This window comes from Peromyscus leucopus, chromosome 11 (genome assembly GCF_004664715.2).
Source record: "Peromyscus leucopus breed LL Stock chromosome 11, UCI_PerLeu_2.1, whole genome shotgun sequence".
Lineage (NCBI taxonomy): Eukaryota > Metazoa > Chordata > Mammalia > Rodentia > Cricetidae > Peromyscus > Peromyscus leucopus.
Genome location: NC_051072.1, coordinates 57,540,455 through 57,567,068, shown reverse-complemented (window position 1 = coordinate 57,567,068; position 26,614 = coordinate 57,540,455). Strand labels below are relative to the sequence as shown.

The window sequence follows — 26,614 nt, the reverse complement described above, 5'->3', positions numbered from 1 at the left end:
AAAATTTAATATAAGCCAAGAGTGGTGGCTCACATCTATAATCTCAGCACTTGGGAGGCTAAAGAAGGAAAACTTCCATAAATTCAAAGGCAGGCTAGGACACTAGTGAGTTTAATGCCAGCTTGAACTATAGTCAGACCGTGTCTAGAAACAAAGTGTGGTTTACATAAACTGCTTATTGGCCACTCAGTTCTAATTGAAACTTAGAAGACCCCAGCTCAGTCTTCTACATAATTCATGTGTCCTCCTGAACTGTTTGAAGCCAGGAGTTATTGTTTTTAATAAAATCTCAATCATTCAGTTTTATCAATGAAGATGCAGGAACCAGATGCTGGGGTGAAAACCTGCTAGTTCAGAGAGGCCGAGAAAGGCACCAGCTGACCTTCCTCCTCCACCAGCATCCCAGCAGCCTTCTTTATCCTACCATCTCAATGAGGTCCTCTCTCACTCCATGTCCCTTCCCTCCACTTCCTGTGCATCTCCCTCCATCCTCCTGACTCCCTCTTACTCTGTTTTTTTCTTAATAATCTAATGGTCACTTCCTGTCAACTGGTTGCTTGCTCCACTTCTAAACTTTATTTAATCCTGCTCATACTATTCAAGCAGAAAACTCTTGGATTAAAAGTGTATGCTAGAGCTGAGTCACATCACAACTAGAAACAGGTTTCTCCAGTAAATAACGCAATCTCGGGGTTCACAGTGTGATCAAATATCCTGCAACAAGTTATAAACTGATCATCAAAGGAACATTTGCAGTCCTAAGATAGAGGTTATTTGAACTTCATGAAATGTTTTCTCAAACCATTCACATCTGTCATCTTTCGAAAATAAAAAGGTGGAGTGCCATGCCCACTACCCTTTGGTGCCATGCCTCTTCCCTAGCACACTCCCAATAACCTGGTTCCAGTCACTGTCATCTGCTTTCAGCTTCTGGGCATTTCAGCATGTCATCCTGTTCCAAAGGGGGTTGTCCTGATTGCAGCTGACGGTCTCCACCAAAGGGAGGAAGCTCCTCATTTTGCATATTCATCAGTTTCACTGTGGGCAGTGCTAAACACAGATTTGTCTAGGACAGCTGTCAGACTCTGAAACTAGTCTCCCCCTCAGAAACAAGGAAATGTACTCCCCCTTCTGCAAGAAAGCCTTCAGATACCTGAAAACAACGAAGCACTGCCTGTTTTCTGGTCTACTGTCACATACCCAAGACTGCCCAATATTCTTGATAATAATATTCGCAGGTACTCCACTGCTGCAGCATGCTCCCAGTCAGATGAACTCTATAATTTACTTCTGAATCTATTATGGATGAATGAATTGTTTATATTCATTACCAATGTTTTCAAACATAATACTTTACTTGATCTAGAGCAGTGGTTCTCAAACATTTTGATCTCAGGAGCTATTTACACCTTTAAAATTCATTGACAATGCCAATAAATTTTTGTTTAAACATTTTATTTATGGATACTTGCTATATTAAAATTAAATTCCAAATGAAAATATTTATTTAACTTAAATATAATTAACATATTTCTGTGAAAACATATTTCCAAAGAAAAGAATTAGTAAGAAAGGTGACCTTGTTTTACATTTTAACACTTTTTTAAGCATCTGAGGCAGTAGAAACAACTGAATTCTTCTACTTTAAATCTTTTTATAAATTACATTTGTTCTTCAACAAGTTCACACGTGTACATAATGCATACTGACCAATCTCAGCTCCCACAATCTCCCATCTCCCTCCTATTCCTGTCTCCCTGCCCTCTCTCCCTTACAAATCTCTCACATTCATGTCTGTCCATTCTGTTTTGATCCCCTGATTTTAACAGGATCATCTATGTGACCATGGGTTTGGATCTTGTATCGACTTTATGCCTGACAATCACATCAGGCAACCTCTGGAAAGTCAGAGGAAGCACGAGAACAAGTATCACAAGCAACATGTCCATGATGGCTTAAAAACAGTTTGCACTACCCAGATCTCCACAAGGTCTCTGGAACCCGAGCATTCCTAAGGAGATATCTATGAGCGGCCTGTGCATTGGTCAATGTATACAAAGTCCTAATCAGTTTCCCAGCATCTTTAACACTCTTTTAGTTATTTTGAGCTTGAAGACAACTAAAACTACAACTTTCAAAAAGCCTCCCTTTGCATGAAACTACAAGTCTTACACATAGATTAGTATCCCTAGGTATTCATGGGGACAGTTTCAAGTACCCCGACAGATGCCAAAATCCGCTGATACTCAAGTGCTGCGTGCCTTCCCATACTTGTAAATCGTTTCTCTGTTGCTTGTAAAGCCTACTATAAGACAACTGTTACATAAAGTGGCCATAGACTGGCCATTTAACAATAGTCTGTCCATGTCAGTACAGACGCACTTGTCTTTTTCCACTGTTTATGTTCCTGCAATGTGTAGTTCACAGATGCAGCAGACACCATTTCCCCCTACGTTCTATCTGGTTGGCTTCATGTCACTCCTTAATAGTGATGTGGATGCCCTGCTAGATCCTCTTTAGGGCTGGTTCACCCACCTTTATTCAGATGCTGGGACTGTTCGCTGATAACTCATAATGGACCCCTTCTCTGGAGAATTACTCAGTAATCAGCAGCTACCAACCTGAGGATTTGGCTAAGGAATGACTTGCCAATGATTAGGAGAGTACAAAAGGCCAGCTCAGCGACAATGGTGGACTAATCGCTGATAGGATTTGAAATGAAGAGCTGAGATCAGATAAAGTTTGTCTCTAGTTTCTCTTCCACAGCTTTATTCTTTGCTCTGCCCTGCTTCCTCCACTCCCTTCTCAGAGCACCTACCACAAATCACTACAAGAGAATCCCTAAGTTCTGCTTCTGGCAAATCCAATCTAAGACACCTGGCATGGCATCAAGATTGTTGCAATACTGACTCCGGCCCGCGGATGAGCTGACCCTGTGCAGTATCTCACCTATGCTGAGCACTCTAGGGGGGGGGGGGGAGGTAGTTCTCGCTGTGATGGGCTGACCCCTGGGTACTGAGCACTCTATGGAGGGGTGCTAGTTCTCGCTGTGATGGGCTGACCCCTGGGTACTAAGCACTCTATGGGGGGGGTGCTAGTTCTCGCTGTGATGAGCTGACCCCTGTGTACTGAGCACTCTAGAGGATGGGTGTGGTAGTTCTCGCTGTGTGGTACCCACCCAGCCCCCTCACAGAACTTACTAGAACTGCACATTCTCAGGCCCAACTTCAGACCTACTACATCAAAAATTGTAGAAGTGGGCTCAGCAATGAATTTGAACAAATTGTTATACGATAATTTATTTTAACAAGCCCCCAGGTGGTCCTGTGTCTACTAAAACAGCATCCACTACTTTTCCAGTAGTTAAGAGCATGAGTTCTCAAGTCAAACTTAATCCAGCCTTGCCTCTGTCCCTGGGGAAGCTTCTTAACGGCTGGGTCTCCGTCTCCTTCTGTGTACAATGATGGGAATAAAAGTGTCTGGACCACAAATAAGATAAAATGAAGCCGTGTACACAAGGCACTCAGAGCGGTGCCAACCCTGTGAGATTATCCCCTGTCCTCCTTACGTACAACACTGCACTTTCATCCGCCTGGCTCACATCATGTTTAAATCTGTCTTTACTATCTTCTGCCACAGAGGTTTTGTGAGGATTATAACATAATAGAGAACTAATACAGGAAATTGGCACATAATAGAAAACCAATAAATGGTCACTGAGAGTATTTCTTCATGAGGATTAAAATCTTAGTACACAGACATTAATACTGACACAAATGTTTGTTTAAATGGAATTTGTTAAAGTCACTGATAGAAATATTGATTGGGGCTAAACAAATACTAACACCACAACCTCCTTCCAGCTTGAAATCCACTGATTCACATATCCACATTCCTTTGGCATGGTTGTTCAGCTATCTACATGCACAATTAGCTACTAACAGCAAAAAATACAATTATTTTAGCCATTTGTGTGTCATAGTTTTAGAGTGTATTTTGCCTAAGTCTGTGTATTCTAATGCCTTAGACCCATCCCTGAGCTCTCTTCCTCTGCATACAAGGCATTTTTTGATGCCTGAAGGATGAAAGGTTTGTTTTACATACTTGTTTAAAGATCATTAATCATCATAATTTTAACGACAGACAGATTCCATTCGGAAAGTATAGTTATAGCTAAATTTGGTAATTTTCACAAACTACGATTATACACCCCCAGAGTTCTTCTATCATGAGCATAATCAATCCTCATCATGAAATTTGCTTCAATACTGAAATTCAAAAATTGTTAAATATGAACAGTCCACTGTATTTTAAGAGAAACAATATATTCCCCATATAATTACAATCTATCCTAAGTATACATTTAAATTGTCATAATATTTTCTACTCTGTCACAAATGTATGCATGCTATTAAGATAAAATATTAATTCTGAGATATCTAAAAATGAAAAATAGCAAACTGTACATCATCATACCCATAATCATACCACTGAATAAATAGAAATTGTGCATAAATCTTGAAGGAAAAAGCTATCCAAAGGAAGACCCAAGCAGTCTAGTACTTATCAAGGGAAGCATGACAGTGCACGCACAGTCCTTACAAACCTTGAGATGTCCTAACTACTGCTACTTCTGGTTAGAGTCATGTCCAGTGGTCTCCAAACACCTCTGTGAGATGCTGGGGGCAACCTGTAGCTGAAGAAATGGTCTCTTTCGACCTGGAGGGTCTTCCCAACCTTTGAAAGCATGACAGCCCAGAAAGGAAGTGGAACAATGCTCACTTTTGCATTTCCCCATTCACTTACTGCTCTTCACTGTATGGTTAGGTGATATGCTGTTAGGATTAATAACAGCTCTTTTGTGTATTGTATCCCCCCCCAAAAAAAAAAGAACAAATACTTGAGGTAAGAAGATAGGTTTACACAAGCTCACACTGCTAGAATACGACTAAAAAAAGTTAGAAATACAACTTCCAAATCTAGTGCTTTCTTCTAGTTCTCATCCACATTAGGCAATCTAACTTACTATGTCTTATAAACAGTTGAAAACAAATACCAGCATTGACTGGCAAGCAACAGGCTTAGTCCCAGACTCCACTCCAACTCCTCCAAACATACACTACTGAGACCTTACCAAAGTTTCTATTTTCAGACATTTGTGACTCTCCTATGTAAACCGGCTATCAGAAAAAAATACTGCTATTCTATGCAAAGTAAAACCCTTTTAGAATTCGATCAATCTGATTGCCCAGCTTATATCAACATACAGAAGTAAGTTGATTCTGGTGGGACCCAGAGTTAAAAGTCTAGTTAGAGTATAGATATTTATCATGTAACCCATGTAACCCTATATGAATGGGTTTACAGTCTATGGAAGCAGTCTGACTTGAAAACAATGAATCCAAGTTCATGAGGTACGAAAGAGAAAGGAAGCACAGTTATAGAAAACCCCGGAAGAGAAAGGGCAGAAATAGAAAAAATTTCTTTAAAAACCCACGGGTAAGAAAATACTACTTGATTAGAAGGAAAGTAATATCTAGGCTATATATGTGTGTGTATGTATACATACACACACATATATAATCTTTTTATTTCTGTGGTCTGTATTTGTTCGTGTGTTTGTTTGCTTTCTTGTTTAAAACAAGATCTCGTGTAGTGGGTAAAGTGCTTCCCAAGCACACACACAAGGACCTACGTTCAGACCAGCAGCAGCCATGTAAAAGCTGAGTGTGGTGGCGTGGACCTGAAAACCTAGCAGTAGGGATATGAAAAGAGGATACCATGGATGTCACTGGCCAGCTAGGCTTGCTGAACTGGTGAGCTCCAGGTTCAGTGAGAGACCCTATCTGAAAAAAAAAAAAAAAAAATAAGGTGGAGAGCAAAAGAGGAAAACACCATCCATGGACCAGCATCCATATGCATTCGGGTACACATGTGCAAGCACACCCATATACATTTACACACATGCACATACAGACAGGAGCACGCCCATGCACACACAAATGGGAATATGAACACACATAGAAAAGAACATATATGTACACATGGGAACATGCACACACAGAGAGACAGAAATATGTGTTCATACAGCTTATACACAGGCAGGAACATGCAGACAGAAATGGACATGCACACATGCATCCAGAGAACACATATACACAGAGACACATGTATACAGCATCTCCTCTCTCTTTACTAAGAGGCTCAGAATTTAAACATTTTTGGTTTTTTGCGCTGAAGCAACTAGGTCTCCATCAATCATCTTCCATCTGTTTAAATTCAAGTGCTTCCTGAAGTAAGAGTATATATATATATAATTATATAATTATGGCATAGCCATCAAATGGGATGCCGTGCAGCCACCAAAGAGAACTACAGACGCTGCATTTACTGACATGGAGATGCCCATGATATTCTTCCTCGGTACCAAAATACATACATAGCAGAAACCTAAGGAAAATATGTAGTATTTTCCAAAATATTAATAGTGGTTACCCACCTAGAGGTGTAAGAGAGAATTATTTCACTTTTATATTCTTCCCTATTGTTCATTTTTTTAGAATGGATATCTACAACTTTTCTTAGGTATAAGAAACATTGCCAGGTGGTGGTGGTGCACACCTTTAATCCCAGGACTCAGGAGGCAGAGCCAGGTGGATCTCTGTGAGTTTGAGGTCAGCCTGGTCTACAGAGTGAGTTTTAGGACAGCCACAGCTGTTATGTAGAAAAACTCTGTCTTGAAAAAAAAATTAATAAAATAAAATAAAAGGAAGAAAGAGAGAGAGAGAAAGAAAGAAAGAAAGAAAGAAAGAAAGAAAGAAAGAAAGAAAGGAAGGAAGGAAGGAAGGAAGGAAGGAAGGAAGGAAGGAAGGAAGGAAGGAAGGAAGGAAGGAAGAAAGGAAGAAAGAAAGAAATTAAGGCTATTTGCATTTTGATTTAAAAAAAGAAAACTGAAAATATCCAGAAAGCCACTAAGAACTCAGCATTTTAATAATATTTAATTTTGTAAATTTCTCAAGTGAATCAAAATATCCTAAATAATGAGATTCAGTTTCTACAAAGTTCCAAATGGCTAAAAAAAAAAAAAAGTCAAAGGTAGACTAGACACAGAGACAGGCCTATACAGGCTGAGGTGTCATTAGATAAAAATCAAGGCAAGAGATGCTATTATGTGTCTTCAGGTCCAAAGGAAAGTGTGACAGGTCACTAGAACCGAAAGGACTCACGGTGGATACCACAACTCCTGTTTTCATTGCTATAAAGAAAATAACCCTTCGGAGAAGAAGTACACACATCTGCCACCAACAGTCCCAGGATCCAAGGGCTATTAATTTTTTAAAATATAAACATACATAAAACAGACTGAGAGTTTTTAATTTATACTTCATGTAGACTGCAAAGGAGACCATGGCACACTCAACTACTCACCTCTGTTGGAAGACACGTTTGTACACTGGCAGGTGTTCCCAGATGTGATGTCGTAGTCCCATTTTTTATTTGCAACTGTGTTTTGCACATGTAGCCATCAGAACATTCCTGTGTTCCACCAACAAAGAATCATTAAAAATGCAAATTAATTCAAGAATTCATCACTTAAAGAACTACCATTTCACTTAAGTCTAAGCCATGCAAAGAGAAACTGGCCACACTAAATGAGATGAGATGATACGGATAAAAAGACTGACCCAATGTACACTGTGCATCCTTGATACTGCATTTCCCACCTCCTCATGGCGGCTCCCAACATTCCCTGCACTACAACTTGAGGAAGTTTTATCTCACACTGCACTGTTCCCCTTAGCTCAGTGGTTCTAGTTCTGTCTTCAGGAGTCAAAGACCCTTTCCACAGAACCGCTCTTCGGAGAGCTGAAAACAACCACGCCATTTTCACATACAGATTACAAGAAAGAGTTCTCGACCATCCACTGGTTTGTTTCTTCTTTTGAAAGTATTTGATTTCTGCATGTCCGTGTCTGGGAAGACATGTCTCGGGAGTGTACGCACACGGTGTGTGGGGGTTCCTCGGAGCTGGAGTTCCTCAGGTTGGTGAGCTGTCTGATGCAGGCTGGGATCCAAGTCCCAGTCCCCATGACTGAGCTGCGGCTGCTCTCGACCACTGAGCCATCTCTCCAGCCCCACTGTTTTCTTTCCGCTTCCTTCTGCTCTTCTACCCCTAAACACAGCCCCGTGCAGCCATCTAACTATAATCAATCCCATTTTCATGCAAAACTTGCTTGGATTCCATAAACTTATATGGAAGAATATAATACCTCCCCGTGCACAGAGATATATTTGCATGCCAAGGAATATTAATCCCACCACCACACTGTCACTAGCGTTCACATTTTAACAGAATCTAGGTAATAATAATTAAAGAAAAAATGCTTGCTTATTCTTTTTATAAGAAGAGGGACACTTGGAGACCGAAACAGACACGTGGAGGTCTGAGGAAGCCACACGGAAATGGAGAGCAGAGCAGTGCAAGCAGGAGCCAAGGGCTGTCAAGGGCTGCTGTCAACCACAAACCCACAGAGGTGACGGTTCTCCTCCAGAGCAGGAGCCTGTAGAGGGAGCACGACCCAACACCTTGATTTTGGGTCTCTAACCTCCAGAACAAGGGAGAATACAAGGTTTTCTCCCGGTTTCATCTACTCATCTATTGTGGAGTACTTTATTGTGGTACCTCTAGAGGAAAAACACAATCACCATTTTAAAGAGACTTAAGAAACAGGGATATAGCTCAGTGTTAAACCATTTGTCTAGCACACACAGGATCACGTGTGATCCTTAGCACCCCAAAATAAACTTAAAATTTTAAAAACATTACATAAAGATAGATTTGGTGGCACCTTAAACATATCTTACAGTACGTTGGGCTGACAGCCTGCCAGCCCTCACTTGGAAGCCTGCTGCTTATGATTCAACTCTGAATGGCTGGATCCAATTTATTCTGGTTAGCTAATGCCATTGTCATAGGTTATTAAGTATGCTGAATACCATACCTGACTGGAAAGTCAACTACCAAATAATCTAAAATTATTACTTTTAGTTACTTGATTAATATTAAGCATAAGAATAACTGTCAGAATTGTTTTAAATTCCATCTATATGCCATCCAACTTATACCATCAAAATCGTCCCATTTGGACAGGTTTAGGTAAGCTACCAAATTTAATATTTGCTCAAACAGCAGATACATGAAAGTCATCATTATTACTCTGCTTTTGGAATAGTAGCCAATTTTCTTCCAAGTCATTGAGCAAAGAATCTCTCTCTCTCTCTCTGTACAGGCTCCCACACACATGTAAACATATACATATGCTACATGAATACACACAAGATAAATAACAAAATATATATATTTAAAATAAAAAAGAAAATGTATGCTGCAAAGTATAAAAAGTCAAAGGACAAATATAAAAATTAAAAAAAAAAAGCTCTTTCATAGAAAAGCACTAACTTCCTCAATCTTTAAACAGCTTAAATTCCTCAAAATGCAAATAGTTACAACAAATCAATAAAAAAAAAAAAAAAGACTAACAGCCCAAGGAAAATGAGCAAAGGATGGGTGGGAATGTACATAAATAGGTAGACAGACAGAGAGATAGACCACCAAAAGGAAATACATGTGGATAAGAAGATATTCCAGGTTACCCATAAGAAAATGCAATTTTAAAATGATGTGGTAACTTTTTTGAACTATCTGATTGGCAAAGATAATAAAACTATGATGTGTAACATGTAGACAGAAATGTGGATGAAACAGATAGGGACTCCAACACACATTGCCAGGAGCCGAAAATTTTAAGTCAGTATCATATCCTTGAAAAACAAGTTGGCAAAAACAACCAAAACTTAAAGTATACTTCAGGATACGGTGGTGCACACCTTTAAATGCCACACAAGGGGCAGAGGCAGGCATATCTCTGTAAGTCTGAGACCAGTCCAGTCTACATAGAGAGTTCCCGGGCAGCCAGGGCTACATAGTAACACTGTCTCAAAAATTAAAAAAGAAAACAAAAATGTACATACAGAGTCAGAAATGCGACCTTCAGAAATGCATCTTACACATACAGATGTAGAAGTGAAATTCATTTAATGGCACTCATTAAAGTTTCGTTTTAATGGCCTAAGATCTAAAAATACTTGAATAATCATCAATGAGAGTTGGTAATATAAATCATTACATATATTCAAATAATGAAATTCTACACAACTACAAAAATCTTGGTAATATTATATAAGCATTGAACATCACCCAAGACACAGTCTAAGATTTTCTTCAAGCTTGATTAGATATAAGTTTATATGCTGTGTGGGCCTCAAATATAATGTAGAAAGATAATCTACATGGTAACCTCTGAAGGCGTAAGTGACAAGAGAGCATAGAAAGAATATTAGATTTTAAAAATGTACCGAATTTGTGCCTTTGTGAGAGTGATGCTTACTTCAAATAACTGGCTGTCTTCCACACATCTGCTTCCAGGCCATCATGTTCCCACGTAGAGAAAAATGTTAAAACTTTTGGAGAGAAAATATCCTGTGGGTTCTATAGAATCCCAGAGAGATTGGCAAGCTTGATGGTGTAGTGCTGATGCATTTTGGACAGAGATCTAAGAATTTCCCAACAGAACATGTTTGGACTTGCTTTCTTACAAGCTGTCATAGGGCTATGCCACCCACCCAGAGAGCTAGGTTATGACTGCTAGGATCCAGCCACACAAATGATTATGGGGCTTCTCCTGCTGAACTGTAATGGTTTTTACAAATCATCTCTTTTTTAAAAAGACTTTAATTAAAAAAAAAAAAAGAAAGAAGTGAAAAGTTATCTAAAAACTCTTGGCCCTCCTTTGGAATAAGGCGTAGCATTGGAATTTAATGCAATCATCCAGAATGACCGGCCATAGAAACAGCCTGGCAAGGCCAAGGCAGGAAGACAACTCAAATTTCTAGGTCACTCCTAGAACTAATGAACAAGGCCTTCAAGGTAGGCAGAGGCCTGAGGGACAAGCCAGAACTGGGACAAGTCCTTGAAGGTGAGACCAAAAATCATCCACAGCTACCCAAGCTAATCAATGGAAAGAGGAACAAGAAGAGAAATTCCCACTGAAAAGCAAGGCTAAGCGGAGGCCAGCCTGGTCTACAGAGTGAGTTCCAGGACAGCCAGTGCTACACAGAGAAACCTTGTCTCCAACAACTAAACAAACAAGACAGCCAAGCAAGGATAGGCAGCTCAGACACAGCATTACATCAACAGCTCTTCATTTTTAAAAGACCAAGTTCAGATACCTGGAAAGTGCCCATTAAGGACATGGAGATCCTCTGAGTTGAATATGTTAATGTATTTCATTCCACAGGCATCCCAATGCCCACCTAACAGCCCCGGCTTCTATTTCTGGTTGTGTCACTTTTCAAATACATGTATAGGTCTTGCCTGACTCTGATACCTCTGGAAATATTAAATACAAAGGTCAGATTTAGCAAGGGGGGTCAGGATCATGATGGGGAAAACCACAACAGCTGGTCCAAACTAGTGGGAGCTCATGGACTCTGGATTGACAGCTGAGGAACCTTCTTGGGACCAAACTAGGCCCTCTGAATGTGGGTGACAGTTATGTGGCTTGCTCTGCTTGTGGGGTCTCTGGCAGTGGGACCAGGACTTATCCCTGGTGTATGAGCTGGCTTTCTGGAGCCCATTCCCTATGGTGGGATGCCTTGCTCAGCCTTGATGCAGCGGGGAGGGGCTTGGACCTGCCTCAACTTGGCATGCCAGAGGCCTTACCTCCTGAATGGATGGGGGTTTGATGGGGGAAAGGTGGAGAGGAACAGGAGAAAGGAAGGGAGGGGGAACTGTGGTAGGTATGTAAAATGATAAACAAACTTTAAATAAAATAACCAATACATAACAAAAAAATACAAAGGCGAGTTATTATAGTGTAACCAGATTCAGTCAAAGTTATTCATTGGGTAACTACTAGCTTTCTGGCTCATTTCGATAAAAACTCAAGAAAGCAAAACTTCAAAATGAAAGAAAACAGGAATATAATAGACTTTATTTTTGAAGAAGACTGTGTGTCTATGAAAGTCAGACATGTAACCTGGTCATGGAGTATTTTGAGGTTATGAAACATGACTTAGTTGCTATATCAGGGCAGAGGGTTGAAGACACAGTACACCCTCCACTGAGGAAGCTAGCCCTGCTTCTGTGAGAGAATCACATCTGAAGTTCTGGGCTCAGGTAGTTCTCTGCCCCCATCTGGACATTATAACACCGAACTTTATATATAACACTGTCACTTTACCTATGTGCGTTATCCTTGAGAATCTCTATTCCTCTGATTTATTCACTAGCTAGAAATTAAACCACATTAAAACATTGTGACCACTGACCCTTAACTAGAGGTTCTGACTCACACAGTTTAAGAAACCTTTTTTACCTAGTGTGAAACAAAGAAAATCTGTAGAATTTTGACCTGAAGTAGTTACCTCTGCCCCACAGTTAACTAAGTCACAGATACTGAACAGAACCCAAATACCATAAAGCTTTATGATATAAACATAACAACATAATCAATAGGAAAGAATAATAGAAGGAAAGGGGTTCAAGTAGGCAAAAAAAAAAAAAAAAATCACATCTGCCATAGGAGAAATCAACAGTCTCCTGCCATAGAACTCTGCTGTTCTAACTTCGAAGGGCAACCACAAGAACACCTGCTGGGGGCTGGCGAGCTGGCTCAGTGGTGGGTGCTTGCTGCTCCTGCAGAAGGCCAGCTCAGGTCCCAGCACCCACACGGTGGCTCACAGCCCCTGTAACTCCAGTTCCATGGGGATCTGATGGGCTCTTGCATGAACACGGCACAGACACATACACATAAGATAAAAATGTAAGAACAGCTTTGTGGGTTGAATGTGAACTCCTGCATAGGCTCACGTGTTTGAACACTTGCTCCTCAATTGGTAGAGCTGTTCTTGGAAGGCTGTAGAATCTCTGGGAAGCAGAGCTCTGCTGGAGGAAGTGAGTCACTGGAGGTGGGCGCTGAGGATTTATAGCCCAGTCTCACTATTAATGCTCTGCTTTCTCACTGCTGATGCAATGTGTTCAGTTTTCTCCTTCTCCTGCCGTTCTGCCTCCCCTGTCATGATGGACTGTATCCTCTCAAACTGGAAGCCAGATAAACCCTCCCTCCTTTAATTAGCTTCTGATCAGGTGTCTAGTCATAGCAAAGAGAAAGATAACTAAATAATACCCAAGGAATTAGTTATCATCAGGGGCTCCATTAAGGTAATTAAAATCCCCCATACAAATAGAGTACTATATAGCTCTTAGAAATAGATAACTATGTATACACTCACAACAATATCAAAGACTGGGGTATGGCTCAGTAGAAAAATGCTTGTGTAGCATTCCTGAGGACCTGGGTTTAATCTTCAGCACCTCATCCTCCCAAAACCAAAATCATGAACCAGTCCTGCAATCTCGTCATGGGGGAGGCTAAGGAAGAAGGACCATGATTCTGAAGAAAGCCTGGGCTATATATTCAGACACACTAGCTCAAAAACTCCAAATAAATAGTCGACAGTGTGGCGTTACAAAGAAGAAGTACATTAATACTGAACAATAATACCACTTTCGGAAATAGATGTGTTGGGCCAGAACTGGGTCAGAGGAGGAAAAAAGAAGATATTTTTCACCTTAAATTATATGTATTGGAATTTTTACAGTAAGTATATATCATTTTCCTAATAATATTAAATAAGATAAAACCCAACCCAAGAAAGAAAAGGTAATAGCAGTCCATGTATAAATTGCGTTTTTCAGCACCAGATGTATAAGCTGAGAACATGACCAGTCCGAGGTATGGTTGAGGGAAGGTTTTTATGTAGATAAGAGGGAGAGTACAGCCAGAGGCATCTGAAGAGTCAGAAGCAGGGAGAGAAAGTAGCAGACTGAACATGGCCAGCAGCAGACTGGAGCTGACCATTAGATGGGCAAGGGGAATGACAGAGAGAGAGAGGAAGACAAAAGAGGAGGTCAAGACAGCACACAGCTTCAATGGCTGTAAGGGAATGAGGAGCTGGGGCAGGGAGGCGCAGGAGCCTCAGAAGCTTAGGGTAGGGGGCAGAGTGAGAAGAGCTGAGGAGAGCCACGAGTACCTGTGATACTGAGGAAGCCTGGAAGTCAGCAAGGGCTTTGCTATGCACCAAATGTGCTGCTGTATGTGTGTACCACAGATATCCACTGGTTTCTTTTGAACCTGATACCCCAGGGGGCCGCGGTCTAGGCTGGGAGCTAGCAAAGCCCAGGGTGATTCCCCATGTGTTCTGGGACCAATAAGGTTCTGAGATCATGAAATACTCTACAAACAAAGGTCATTTTATTTTCTTCCTTTTGTGAACTAAGCCCTATAGGTGCTAAACTGTACGGATACCAGTGGTTCCTTCTCAGGTTACTGCCTGACTATGGCATCCTTCACTGGATTTTTCGAGTAGACATTGTTTGATGCTTCTCAGGGCTTTCCATTCTCAATTCTGTTCAATACAGCCCTGCAGTGAACCCCAGCACTGTGCTCATTTATAGACAAGCCAGTTTCTTACAGCAGTTCTAGCTCCCGTTCCTGACAGGACTCTTGAAGAACCAAGTCCACCTTCTTGTCACCTCCAATGCATTCCCGGCTCTCTGAATAGGCAGAAGAACCATACCCTTCCCAAGCCCTCCAGACAGGGTGTTGGCCCCAGGGAAGGAAGAGTGGAAGAAAACCGGCCCCTTGTCCTCCGTAAGGAAAGGGAAGTGACCCAGGGCAACACAGGGCCGGGGTCGGGGAGAAGCGTGACCATGTTTACCAACTTTAAAGGAGAGCCACATCTTAGCCATCCTAGACCATGCTCAAGCTCTTCCTTTTGGACAAAGCATTGAAAGTGAGTTTCCAACACACGAGGTCCCATTCTCCTCACTGACACTTTCAACTCTATAATGTCGGGTTTCGCTAGTCAGCATTTTCTTTCCCTTCTTCTTCTTTTTTTTAATAATGTTTTGTTTTCAGGTTTTCTAACTTGCCCATTTTGAGTTTCAATTTCCAGTTCATAGATGTGGGACCTCCATGTGTGCCCTCATACTTTTTATTATATTAAGCAATTTGGTTTGGGCTCCCAGAGCTTTCCTGCTTATTTGTGCCAGAGGAATGGCCAAGGGTGTTATAACCAATTGGGGGCCTGCTGGAGAAAACTAATTTTTTCTCTTTGCTCCTGCTTCCAATTTAAGTTGGTAAAGATTTTACCATATTTTGTCTGTTTACTCTCATTGAGATGTTCTCAAAGGTTTGGTTTTGCTTTTCCAGTATGAGAGATTTAAAAAGAGAAAAAAACATACAGATAACTCAAGCTCTGTCTGTCCCCTTTTTCTCCACACTTAGAGGTACTCAGAATCTTACCCCTTTCATATGCAAGTTATTGACCTTTTAGCTACAGGCTGTTATGAGGACTTAAACATTAGTTAATTTTATACTTTATTAAGTTGAAAGAAATGATAGTTCCAAAGGTAGAAAAAAATCAGGTTGCCCAGGTGTTCTTCTGGTTGCAAAGCACTATCCTTGTAAAGCAGTGTGAACAATTTACTCAGCTGTCCAAATGAAAGGGACCTGAGTTTTACCATCATAACTCTTCAGAAAAGGACCTTGTTCTAAGGGGAGAATAGGGCAGAGGAGGAATGAATGTCCTCCCTAGGACCTGTGCCATCAGAGGCACCAGCTCAGACTTAAAACAACAGAGTTACGGTCCTTTTGTATCCCTGCACAGTTCTGGAGGCTAGGAACCCAAAAGCAAGGTTAACCTAGCCAGCATATCTTTCCAGGCTCAGTGGAGAAGCCTGCCTTGCCTTGTTCTGGATATGCAGTTATAAAATTTACATATAACTAACTCTTGTGTGTGAGGTGTGTGTGTGTGTGTGTGTGTGTGTGTGTGTGTGTGTGTGTGTGTGTGTGTGTATTCGTGTGTGTTCACATGGAAGTCTTCCCAGGTATCTTGCCTCTGTGACCAAACATCCCTCTTCTTATAAGGAAATGGGTCACAAGAGATTCAGGATCTGTTCTAATCTAATATGAGCTTGTTTTAGTCTGGATCACATCTACAAAGGCTGTATTTTCAAGTAAGGTCACGGATACAAGTCCACGAACCTGGGTGATGGTGGGGAGAGGGGACAGGAACGGCGTTTCCCAGTCCTGTAACTCGAGACAGGGTGGGAGAATGACAGCCCCAAACCCCTGCATCTAACATGGGCATCTTGCTCAGATTAACAGCCCAAGTTGCAATTGTCCCAGCCTGAGATTCAGGCCACAGTCGGAGATGTTGCTGGAAACTCAAATGAAATTAGCCAAAACCAGAGCAGAGGGTAGCAACAGCTATTAAAGAAGACTGCACTCTGGTACTAGACTGCTTCTTCAACTTCGGAGCCCGGATAATGTGAGGCTAAGGACTTCCCTGAGGCCATTCTGCCAAGAAGAGCAGCACATGTGTGGCAAATTCAAAGGTCCTCAGAGAGGAGGGACAGGAAGGAGATGAGCCTGGGATCCATGTCTTTTTTGTTGTTGTTGTTTTTAATGTAGCCAAAGTTTCTTGACATATTTCCTAGGATGAGTCACAGTCTCTCCCCTCCAAGTCATTTCCACCCCAAGCCTGTGCATGTTGAAAGCTCTTGCACTGAATTTCTTCTCTTTCTGTATTAATCACAGCTCGGAATCAACGTCTCCCGGAGACAAGCTGGGGCCAAGCCGATGCCATTACAGAAGCAGCAGCTCCAGCTCTGTGTCCACCACAGGCTGTGAGCTTCACAGAGTCTTCTGTGATGCCCATGCCCTCACCTCGTGGGCTACTCATGCCCTCCCACCATCGGGCTCCAAATGTGTGGGCTGGACACAGCAAACCAACTAATGACTCTATAGTTAGTATCTTTTCCTAAAGTGTCTACTTATTTAAAATTCATGTGAACGGGGGAACACACTGGTATCATACAAAATGCTCTTCTATGTGCTCCTTCAGCCTGTGAACCGTGTTGAAATGAGACACTAGATTTATCCTCCCACATTAAGTAACTAAAACTCTAGCAAAAAAAAAAAAAAAAAAAAAAAAAAAAAAAGGAATGAAGAAGGTGTTTTCAGACCCTGAATACAGACAGAGTCCTGCGCAGTGGTCTCTGGGAGAAAATAATAAACAAGGGGACCCAACAAACACCCCGGCTCACAGAAAGTTTTTATGTCACGGGACAGGACTGGCAAACCCAAACAGAGTGCTAGAGTCTGAAGAGCCAGAGTTCAGCATTCAGAAAACAGAGCCAGCAGCAGACTGGGCAGAACACAGGCAGGCACTGAGAGAGAACTCCGCAGACTGCCAGAACACTGTGCGGCTGACTGAGTAGTGTTCTGCACATGCACGTAAGTAGACGACGGGACCTGGGAACCACAGCGAGGGGAAGTTAAGCAACATAATCCTGAGAGCCCACACAGGGCCAGGAGTCTTTCATGGGCCCAGCTGCCAGGGCAGAAAGACGTCCCAACATGCACAGCAGCGAACAGCATCCTCGGCATACCTCAGTGGTGGTCCAAACGAGACCTAATCTAAAGGCTGGTTGAGACCTGCCCCACCGTACCTCCAACACGATCCCTGAGAGAATCAAACTGATTGGCAGGGGAAAGCAGCAACCTGGAAAAGGGAGAAGTCGGACAATAGGCATCCATCGAGAACAATCACTGCCGCCTTGAGCACATGGTGACTGTAACTAAAACCCTACTGCAGACGTCAGCATGGCTAACGGGGGATTGTCAATGTCCTCGACACCAAGAACTGATAAGGACTTGAAGTGATGGATACGTTAATCATCCCAATCCCATCATTACACAATACAGACATGCACACTATAATATAAGCACAAAACAAATCAGAAAGTTTCTAAAGAAAAATCAATGAAACCAACTCCAGGGATCCTCGCTGCACTTTTCGGAAAAGGGAAAAATGCAGCATAAACAATGTCTGAGATCCAATTAAAAAAAAAAAATGACCAGGCATGCCCAGAAGACAGAAAATCTGACTGAAACCCTAAGGAAAAAAAACGTCAACCAAAAGGAACAGAAATGTGCAGCTGGTGGAACTGAGGCCAAGGCTACGAAAGCAGCTATCAGGAGTCTACTCAGTGGTTCCACAAAGCAGGGGAAGTATGAGAAGAATGGGCAGAAAATGAAAGAAATATACAAAGTGACCCAGGGGACGGAGGAGCTGGCTGCGTGGATGAAAGCCCTCAGTAGGCGAGCGTGAGACCTGACCGGAGGTCCAAGCCAGGAGCGGCTGTGGGTCCCGGGCCCAGCACGAAGGGGACTGACTACGCCAGAGATCAGCAGTGCTTCCTGGCTGGTGAGCCCAGTCAACCTGCAAGCTCCGGGGTCAGTCGGAGGCCCAGGCTCAGGGGACCAAGGCAGAGAGTGACAGAACATGACAGCCAGTGCTCTCCTGTGGCCGCCACACACATGCATAAAAGGAGAGCTTTTTTAAAAACCCAAGTTAAACTTCTAAGGGTTAAAAAAGAGTAAGAATCTGAACCGAAAACTATACTAGATAAGATCAACAGCTTATTTAAAACTCCAGAAGAAAATCCTGCTAAGCCTCAAGACACAGCAACAGATACTAACAAGTGAAACAGGGAAATTCCGAATAAGGAAGTTCTGTGAGTCACACACAGGCACTGAAAACAGCTACGTGGAGTCCTGAATATCATCCTGTATTTTGTCCAATTTTGAGCCATTTAACAGTTTGGAGAGCCAATTAACCTACGAGCACCAGAATTTCCTTTTCATATTTCTAATCACTATTAATAAAAGGAAATGTATTTAACTCACCATGACTGTGCCTAGTTTTGTATTTTTAATTCTTTTGGGAGTCTTCTGTCCACTCAGTTACTCTAAAGTACGTCAAGTTTGATCTACTGCCCAGTGTCTGTTTGAACAAGAGGCTGAGTGTACGGCAGATACCCACAAAGCACTGTCCCTTGTATGGGACAGTCCCCGGGCCTCCTGCCTGTCCAGAAGCACTTGCTGCGGCCTGTGACCCAGGGAAGCCACCGCAGTCCAACACAGGAGATCGCTGGCCTGGCCAGATAACGTCTTGATAGGAAACAGAAAATGGATGCATAAATATAGCATGTTAGGCAGAAATAATATGGAAACAACTTAGAATATGAAACAAATCAGAGGACAATTCATACATGAAGTCTTACATGCTACTGGGCCATATTGATAAGGGCACTGAAGACTCAATACATACATGAAGTCTTACATGCTACTGGGCCATATTGATAAGGGCACTGAAGACTCAATACATACATGAAGTCTTACATGCTACTGGGCCATATTGATAAGGGCACTGAAGACTCAATACATACATGAAGTCTTACATGCTACTGGGCCATATTGATAAGGGCACTGTAGACTCAATACATACATGAAGTCTTACATGCTACTGGGCCATATTGATAAGGGCACTGAAGGCTCAATACATACATGAAGTCTTACATGTTACTGGGCCATATTGATAAGGGCACTGAAGGCTGAACTAGAGCTAACAGCAGCTGGAAAGGCCTGCAGAAAGCCAGTCCCAGACAGTGAGAAGACAACACCTCTGGGAAGTACTGACATGTGAGTAACAGAGATCAAAAGGACACAAACACACAAGCCAAGAGGAAGGAATTCCGGGCAAGGAACAGCTAGTGCAAAGGTCCCTTGACCAGAAGGAGCAGTCCATGCAGAGTGAGATCATACATGGACTTATTGGTCTTGACAAGGAGATTAGATTATCCCCATTTTATTCTAAGTGCTAATGATGAAATTATTCTGAAGTCAAATCATTGGGTCACAAAACACCATTTCTTCGTCAACAAATAAAACTTTAGTGGGAAAAAAATACTTTAATTACACACAGACAAAACTCATTTAAGTGTAGTATATTTTCTTCCAGTGTATTTTTAATGAGACTTGTTTAAATTAGTTTTTAATCACACTGTAAATACAACTGTGTAACCTACTTCTTTCATGTAAGAATATTATATCACACAAATGAGTCCTATGTCACAAATACTAAACTGCGGTTGGGAGAAGGAAGCCTGGCATCCCAGTGCACAGCAGGGCGATGACAGGTGGTAATAATTATTCTACACTTGATATCTAAAAGAGGACCCTGAACACATGTGCCACAGAGGAAGGGTAACTGTTTGAGGTCCCAGGTCTGGTCGCTACTCTGAGACCGTTCATGTATCTACACACACTGAAGTGTCACAGTACACCTCATAAGCATGTTCACTTACGTGTCACCCAAAAATAGTCATGAGATTTCCAGTGGTGACTTTGCAACAGTGCAGGCAACTGTTGTACAGAACTGCACATGGGCGGCTCTGGAAGTTCACAGTGAGGGCGAACTGTGCACAGATCCTTGTCAGGAAAGTGCTGTCACCCTTTTAACTTGAGGCAACAAGTGTATTGCTTTAATGTTTCCGACACACACTGCTAAGAGCTAAGATCTTTCCAAACTCATCTAACGCCAGCAGCCATGCGAATGAAGGCCTGTTCTGCTGCCCTGTGCCCCGATGGCCTTTGTCATTCTGACTGTTTCTTATGTGGAGAGTTTTCTTACTGTGTTAGCCTGGGTGAAAAGCTGCATGTCAATGCTGCTGTTACTTCCCATTTCTTACAGCACTCAGCGGCTGTGTAAACTACGTAACCTGCTGGGGAAGCATGTGAAAAGACCCAGGCTCCATGTAAGACCTTCACTGACACTTTAACCACATCCAGCCTTGCATCAGGCACATCAGTCAAGCCATCCTGGGCCTTCCAAACCCACCTAGCTACAGGCAAATGCTACCAAGTGACTTTAGGCAATACCAAAAGAAATGGAAGAATCACCAGCCAGGCTCTGGCTCAAGTCCTGACCCCCAAAATAAGAAACAACAAATGACTTCCTTGCTCTCTTATGGGGCTTATGTCAGGATTGTTTGTTATACAGAAAGACTCTGTGTGTGTGTGTGTGTGTGTGTGTGTGTGTGTGTGTGTGAGAGAGAGAGAGAGAGAGAGAGAGAGAGAGAGAGAGAGAGAGAGAGAGAGAGAGAGAGTCTCTGTTTCTGTATAAAGTTCTGGAGATCCAGCCCAAACCTCTTAAGTGTCAGGCAGGCATTTTTCTGCTGAGCTGCGTCCCCAGCTCCAGTAAGACACCCCTGCCATGTGGACTGTACATTCTCCTCTAGAACTGCCTGATTATGTGACACACTCAGGATCATTTATCTGTTGGAGCACTAATGCTGTAAGAATCATCCAAATATCTCTAGAGATGCTAATCTTTATCTGTCAATATTTCTAACACAGAATTGCCTTTTTATTTTCATTATACACTGATCATAAATATTTTAAATGTTTTTAGCATTTCACGTCAAAGTTTAAGGAAATCGCTCCAGATGCAGTGGCTCACACCTGTAATCTGCCATGTGAGAGGCTGAGACAAGAAGATTGCCGTGAGTTTCTCAGTTTGTGAGTTCCAGACCAGCCTGTACTACAGAATGACACCCACCTTTCAAAAAGAGAAAGATACTGATTTTAAAAAGCATCTTCCAAAGCGGTAATATTTACTACTGTTTTTCTATTTTCTTGCCACATTTCTCTTACAGCTCATCAGAGGGCAGCTCCCCTTATCTGGCCCTGACAACACAGCTCTTAGCAAGCACTGACTAGTTCAGCAAGCTCAGCGGCATGTCTCAGTCCAGCCAGCTTCACGCAGGCGCGGCGGTCCGCCTGCACGCTGCTCCATCTCCACTCATCCTACACCCCTGCACACAATCCCCAGCAGCAGGTAGGGAACACTGTGGGGTGACCTTGAACTGAGGAGCGAAGGAAAACCATGGACAAATGCTCCCCTTTCAGCTCATGGACAGACTGCTCTGTTCCACAGTCGTCCACAGATTCCAGAACAGTAAAGAGCCAGGCACCAGGAGACACTCTACAGCACATCTGTAGTGCGCCCCATCCCACCCCTACCCTCCCCACCCCCCACCTCCCACCCCCGCCACCTGCCGCACCACAACCTTCCTGTTGCACAACTGTGTAAGAAGCAGTTTTGCTCCCTGATATTGTTTTCAAAAATAAATACCTGCACGCAGGCTAAAACATTTCACATCCTGGAAATAAATCTGTTCTGGCTTTGGTTGGCCTGGCTATTGTTTTGGTAGCCAAAAGAACGTTCACAATATAAGTAAAAGTTAAGATGAAAATTGCATTTATGAATGATAGAAAAGTAGCATAAAATAAGATGAACTAATAAAAGTAAATAAGAAAAGTGAGTTAAATAATACCCAGTTTAATCCAGAAACATGTAAGTGAATTGGGCATCACCACCAAGTGATCTACACAAAACCATGAGGATGGTTCCACGACAGAAATCTTTTTCAGGGCTAGAGACTGAACCCGGGCTGCACACTTGCTAGACTAGTGCTCTGCCACCAAGCTACACCCAGGGCTCTTGGTGAACTACTGATGTAACACTCATGCTAACAAACTGAAGGGGAAGTCCATCATAATTACCTTGACATGCATCAGAGACCAGTCCACAGAAATAATCAACACTTGGGCACAATGATTTTTTAAAGCTCCTTAGAAAATTAAAATTACATATTTTTAATTTGATAAAGAAAAACTAATAAAAATTATAACAATATGACTCATTGGGTAAAGGTGCTTGCTGCTAAGGCAGATGACCTGAATTTGACTCCCAGAACCTACATGTTAGGAGAGAACTGACTCCAGCAAACTGTACTGTGACCTCCACACATGTACTGTGGTGCATACACACACACACACACACACACACACACAATCAATCAATTAATGCAATAAAATTTCTAAAAGTCTAAATTAGTTATCTAAAGTCAGTTAACTAACTAGTGATTAGTAAAAATCCTTCTATTAAAGCAAAGAAAAAATAGAAGGACGCTCATTCTCACAAGAAGTTAACTTTGTACTTGAATACAATTACATATAGAAATTAAATGAGATTCAAATCTAAGGGGAAATTGAAGACGATTTGACAATTTATCTAACTGTTCTAATAATCTGACAACACAGTAGTGCTTCAGAGATTGGTTGGGACCAATTCAACATACTCAAATAAATAACCTTTACAATAGAACTAACTTATTCCCAATAAGAACAAATTGTCACTGGAAAAAAAGTTCTGTCATTTTATCAAGAAAACTCTACAACTTTAATATAAGACATAAAAAAATCCCTAAGTTGTTAATGAACTTAAAATGTTAATAAAATAAGTTATCTGAAAAAAGTAATATATCATACTTCGCCCCGCCACCCCCAGACATGGTTTCTCTGTATAGTTTTGAAACCTATCCTGGAACTCACTCTGTAGACCAGGCTGGCCTCGATCTCACAGAGATCTGCCTGCTTCTGCCTCCTGAATGCTGGGATTAAAGGCATGTGCCACCACTGCCCAGCGTCATACATTTTATCAAAAACAATATGGTGATTGGTAAGATAATCACAGATGAAAATCAACTACAGAACATAAGGAAAAACTAAACTTACTGTGACAGATTAGTTCAGCAACCCACAATACAGAGTTTAGAAATGGACCTCTGTAGGTATGCGACTTAGCATCTTCTGATGGAGAACGTGCGGTCACATACAGAGGAACGGATGAACCAAACACCCACCTGAAACCAACCTGGTAACCACAGAGTAAACCAATAAGCTAGAGTACCACACGCATGCCTTTCCACAGCAGGTTCCCAAAGGACCAGTGTCCCACATGCAGCAAAGAAGACAACGGATGTCTAAAGCAATGCCTCATAGTTTAGAAGTTAAGGAGGAGTTCCTGATCAAAACATCTGCTCTGAGCCACACAGTAAAAGAGTAGCAGATTCACTAAAAATTTAAAACTTGTATATGAAAAGAATACTATTTTCAAAGATGAGATAATGAAAGATGGGAAAATATTTTCAATAACCAGAAAATATGAAAAATTAGAGTAATAATACATGCTGCTCTTATAAATCAATTTTTAAAAGATTCCTGATCCACAATAAAATAAAGTGAATAAATAAGACACTCCCAAAAGAAATACCCACAACCCATATGTGTATGAAGATGTGCTCAATGCCAGCAGTGAAAACAATGAATAATTTTATCCAAAAAGAATTTAAAGAATCAGTGATACCCAGCCGTTTTGTTTTGTTTTGTTCTAGACAGGGTCTCACTCTGTAGCCCTGGCTGTCCTGGAACTCACTCTGTAGACCAGGATGGACTTGACCTCACAGAGATCTGCCTGCCTCCCTCTGCCTCTCGAGTGCTGGGATTGAAGGTGTGCCCTACCACACGCAGCACTGTTTTAATGTAGTTTTTATTTATTATGCTGTATGAAGGGGGCACCCATGTCACAGCACACATGGAGGTCAAAGGCAACCGGATGAAACTGATTCTCCCCGCTCACCTTCACATGGTTCCAGGGATCAAACTTGGGTCTCAGGCTCACACCACAGGCACTTGGCCACCGAGCCATCTCTCCAGCCCCTGCTACTTTTCTAGTCACGGAAGGAAGGGTTTATCCTGAATCACAGTCTGAGGGTACAGTGTGCTGTGTGAGAGACACGACAGTCACAGCAGCTCTGGTTGTGGAAACAAAACCACAAGACAGCTGGTCACAGCACAGCAACAGCCAAGGAGCAAGCGGCAGATGCTGGTGCTCAGCTGGCTTTCCTCTTCCCTTTTCCCTTAATCTAGGACCAGAGCCCACGGGGCAGTGCCCCCCACATTCACGCTGTGCCTTCCCTCCGCAGGTAACCCACTCTGAAAACACCTTCTCAGACATCTGCTCAGGAGTGTGTCTCCTAAACATACTCCAGTGGACAATGAAGAGCCACTACAAGGGAGACCCATTTAAGGCCCTGCAAGTAACTGTCAAAGCTCTGGATTTTAACTAGATGCAAAGTCACTGGAAAACCTTCCAAAAATATTATCTCAGTGAGCTCATATTTTAAGTCTCATTCTAGCTACTGGTTAGAGACCAAATATTTACTACACAACAATTAGGAAGCTATTGTAATAATCAGGTAAAAATGATAGAAGCCTGGGTTTAAACGATATGATAGAGGTAAAAAGAAATGACTGAATATAGTCATATTTTAAAGATAGAGTTATTAGGTTGTTTGAATGGTTGAACATGGGAAATTCAAGAAATAGAGAAATGAAGAATTACTCCAGGTCTTGTCCTAAGCAACTGGAAAACTAGTATTTATTGATATAAGACACATGAGAAAAGCAGGTTGTGGGTAGTGGTGAGAAAAATAATTCAAATTCACAATGTCTAATAGGCATTCGGTGGAATGTTGATTAGGTTAATGGAAACAAAATCTGAAGTTCGGATAGAATAGGCTCACACACACACACACAAGAAAAAAAACATAAATCTGTGTGTAAGAGAAAGAGTATATGATTTTTGTGTGTGTGTGAGTGTGTGTATATGTGTATGTATGGGTGTGTGTGTATAACACGTGTATATGTGAGTATGTGTGTGAGTGTGTGTGTGTGTGTGTGTGTGGTATGTGCGAATAGTGTGGTGTGGGTGTCTGTTTACTTAGTGTTTACACCCAAGAGCTGTAGAGAGTCTAAATGCAGAAAAGAAGACCAAAGGTTGAGGTGGGAGGCATCCCAATACTGTAGGTGACAAATGAGGGAACCAGTCAGGAGGCATCATCAGGTAGAAGGAAACCAAGAGGGGGGTGTCCCGGAACCAGGCACAGCAGCAGGGATAACTGTGCCAACTGCGCATCATCTATCAGAAGGTAAACTGAGCCTACGTGCTCATTCAGCAGTTCTAGTCTATATCATATTCTCTTCAGAAGCACATATATATGTACACACAAAAGTGTATGGTACAGATGTTTACTAATGTATCATTTGAAACAACAAATGAAATGCCCATCAATAGAGAAATGCTTAAATTATGTTTAATCAGAGGAAGGGAGTCAATTATGATGATTTTAAAAGCTGGCAGAGAAAAGGTGCTAATATAGACTGTCTTATAAAATATTAAATTGTTAAAAAATACCTGAATAACTTCATAGAATGGGTGATTCCAACTATGTAAGAAAACACATATACAAGTGTTAGCACCAGATCAGAGAGCATGGTGTGAAAGAAACCATAGTCTCTGGAGCAGACTCCCTGAAATGCAAATGTGGGGGCTGTATACATGCTTCTTAGTTACACTTGGCCTTCATGTCCCTTTCTCTCAAAGACCCATTCTAAGGAATAGACAAGTCACCATGAAAAAAAAAAAAAACAAAAACAAAACAGTACGAAAACTATCTGGGATACAGCAAAGGAGTCAATAAACCTTAGCCATCCGTGTCTGAGCAGTGTATGTTCTCATCTACAGCAACAGCTAACATGCAGAGGAAGGGGCTCTGAGGTTCACTCCTGACACTGCTTATCTCTGGAAGCTTGGGCTTGGGGCCTGTTACAGAGTGAAGAAATGCCTAAGTGGCTTGAGGTTTTTGCTATAATACGTGGGGCGGACAGTAAAGTTC

The 26,614-nt window shown here is 41.9% G+C and overlaps 1 protein-coding gene across 4 annotated transcripts in view; it reads right to left on the bottom strand.

The window, feature by feature from the left end:
• Atg10 (autophagy related 10) overlaps positions 1-26,614 on the bottom strand; it is a 279,336-nt gene that overhangs the window by 200,107 nt on the left and 52,615 nt on the right. For 3 of the 4 annotated variants that reach the window (XM_037209521.1, XM_037209520.1, XM_028891025.2), the window contains exon 3: positions 7,429-7,536. The exons of the other annotated variant lie outside the window; for it this stretch is intronic. In XM_037209521.1, the coding sequence (XP_037065416.1) occupies positions 7,429-7,536 (108 nt within the window). The remainder of the gene's footprint in view (positions 1-7,428; positions 7,537-26,614) is intronic. 4 annotated transcript variants of the gene reach the window in all.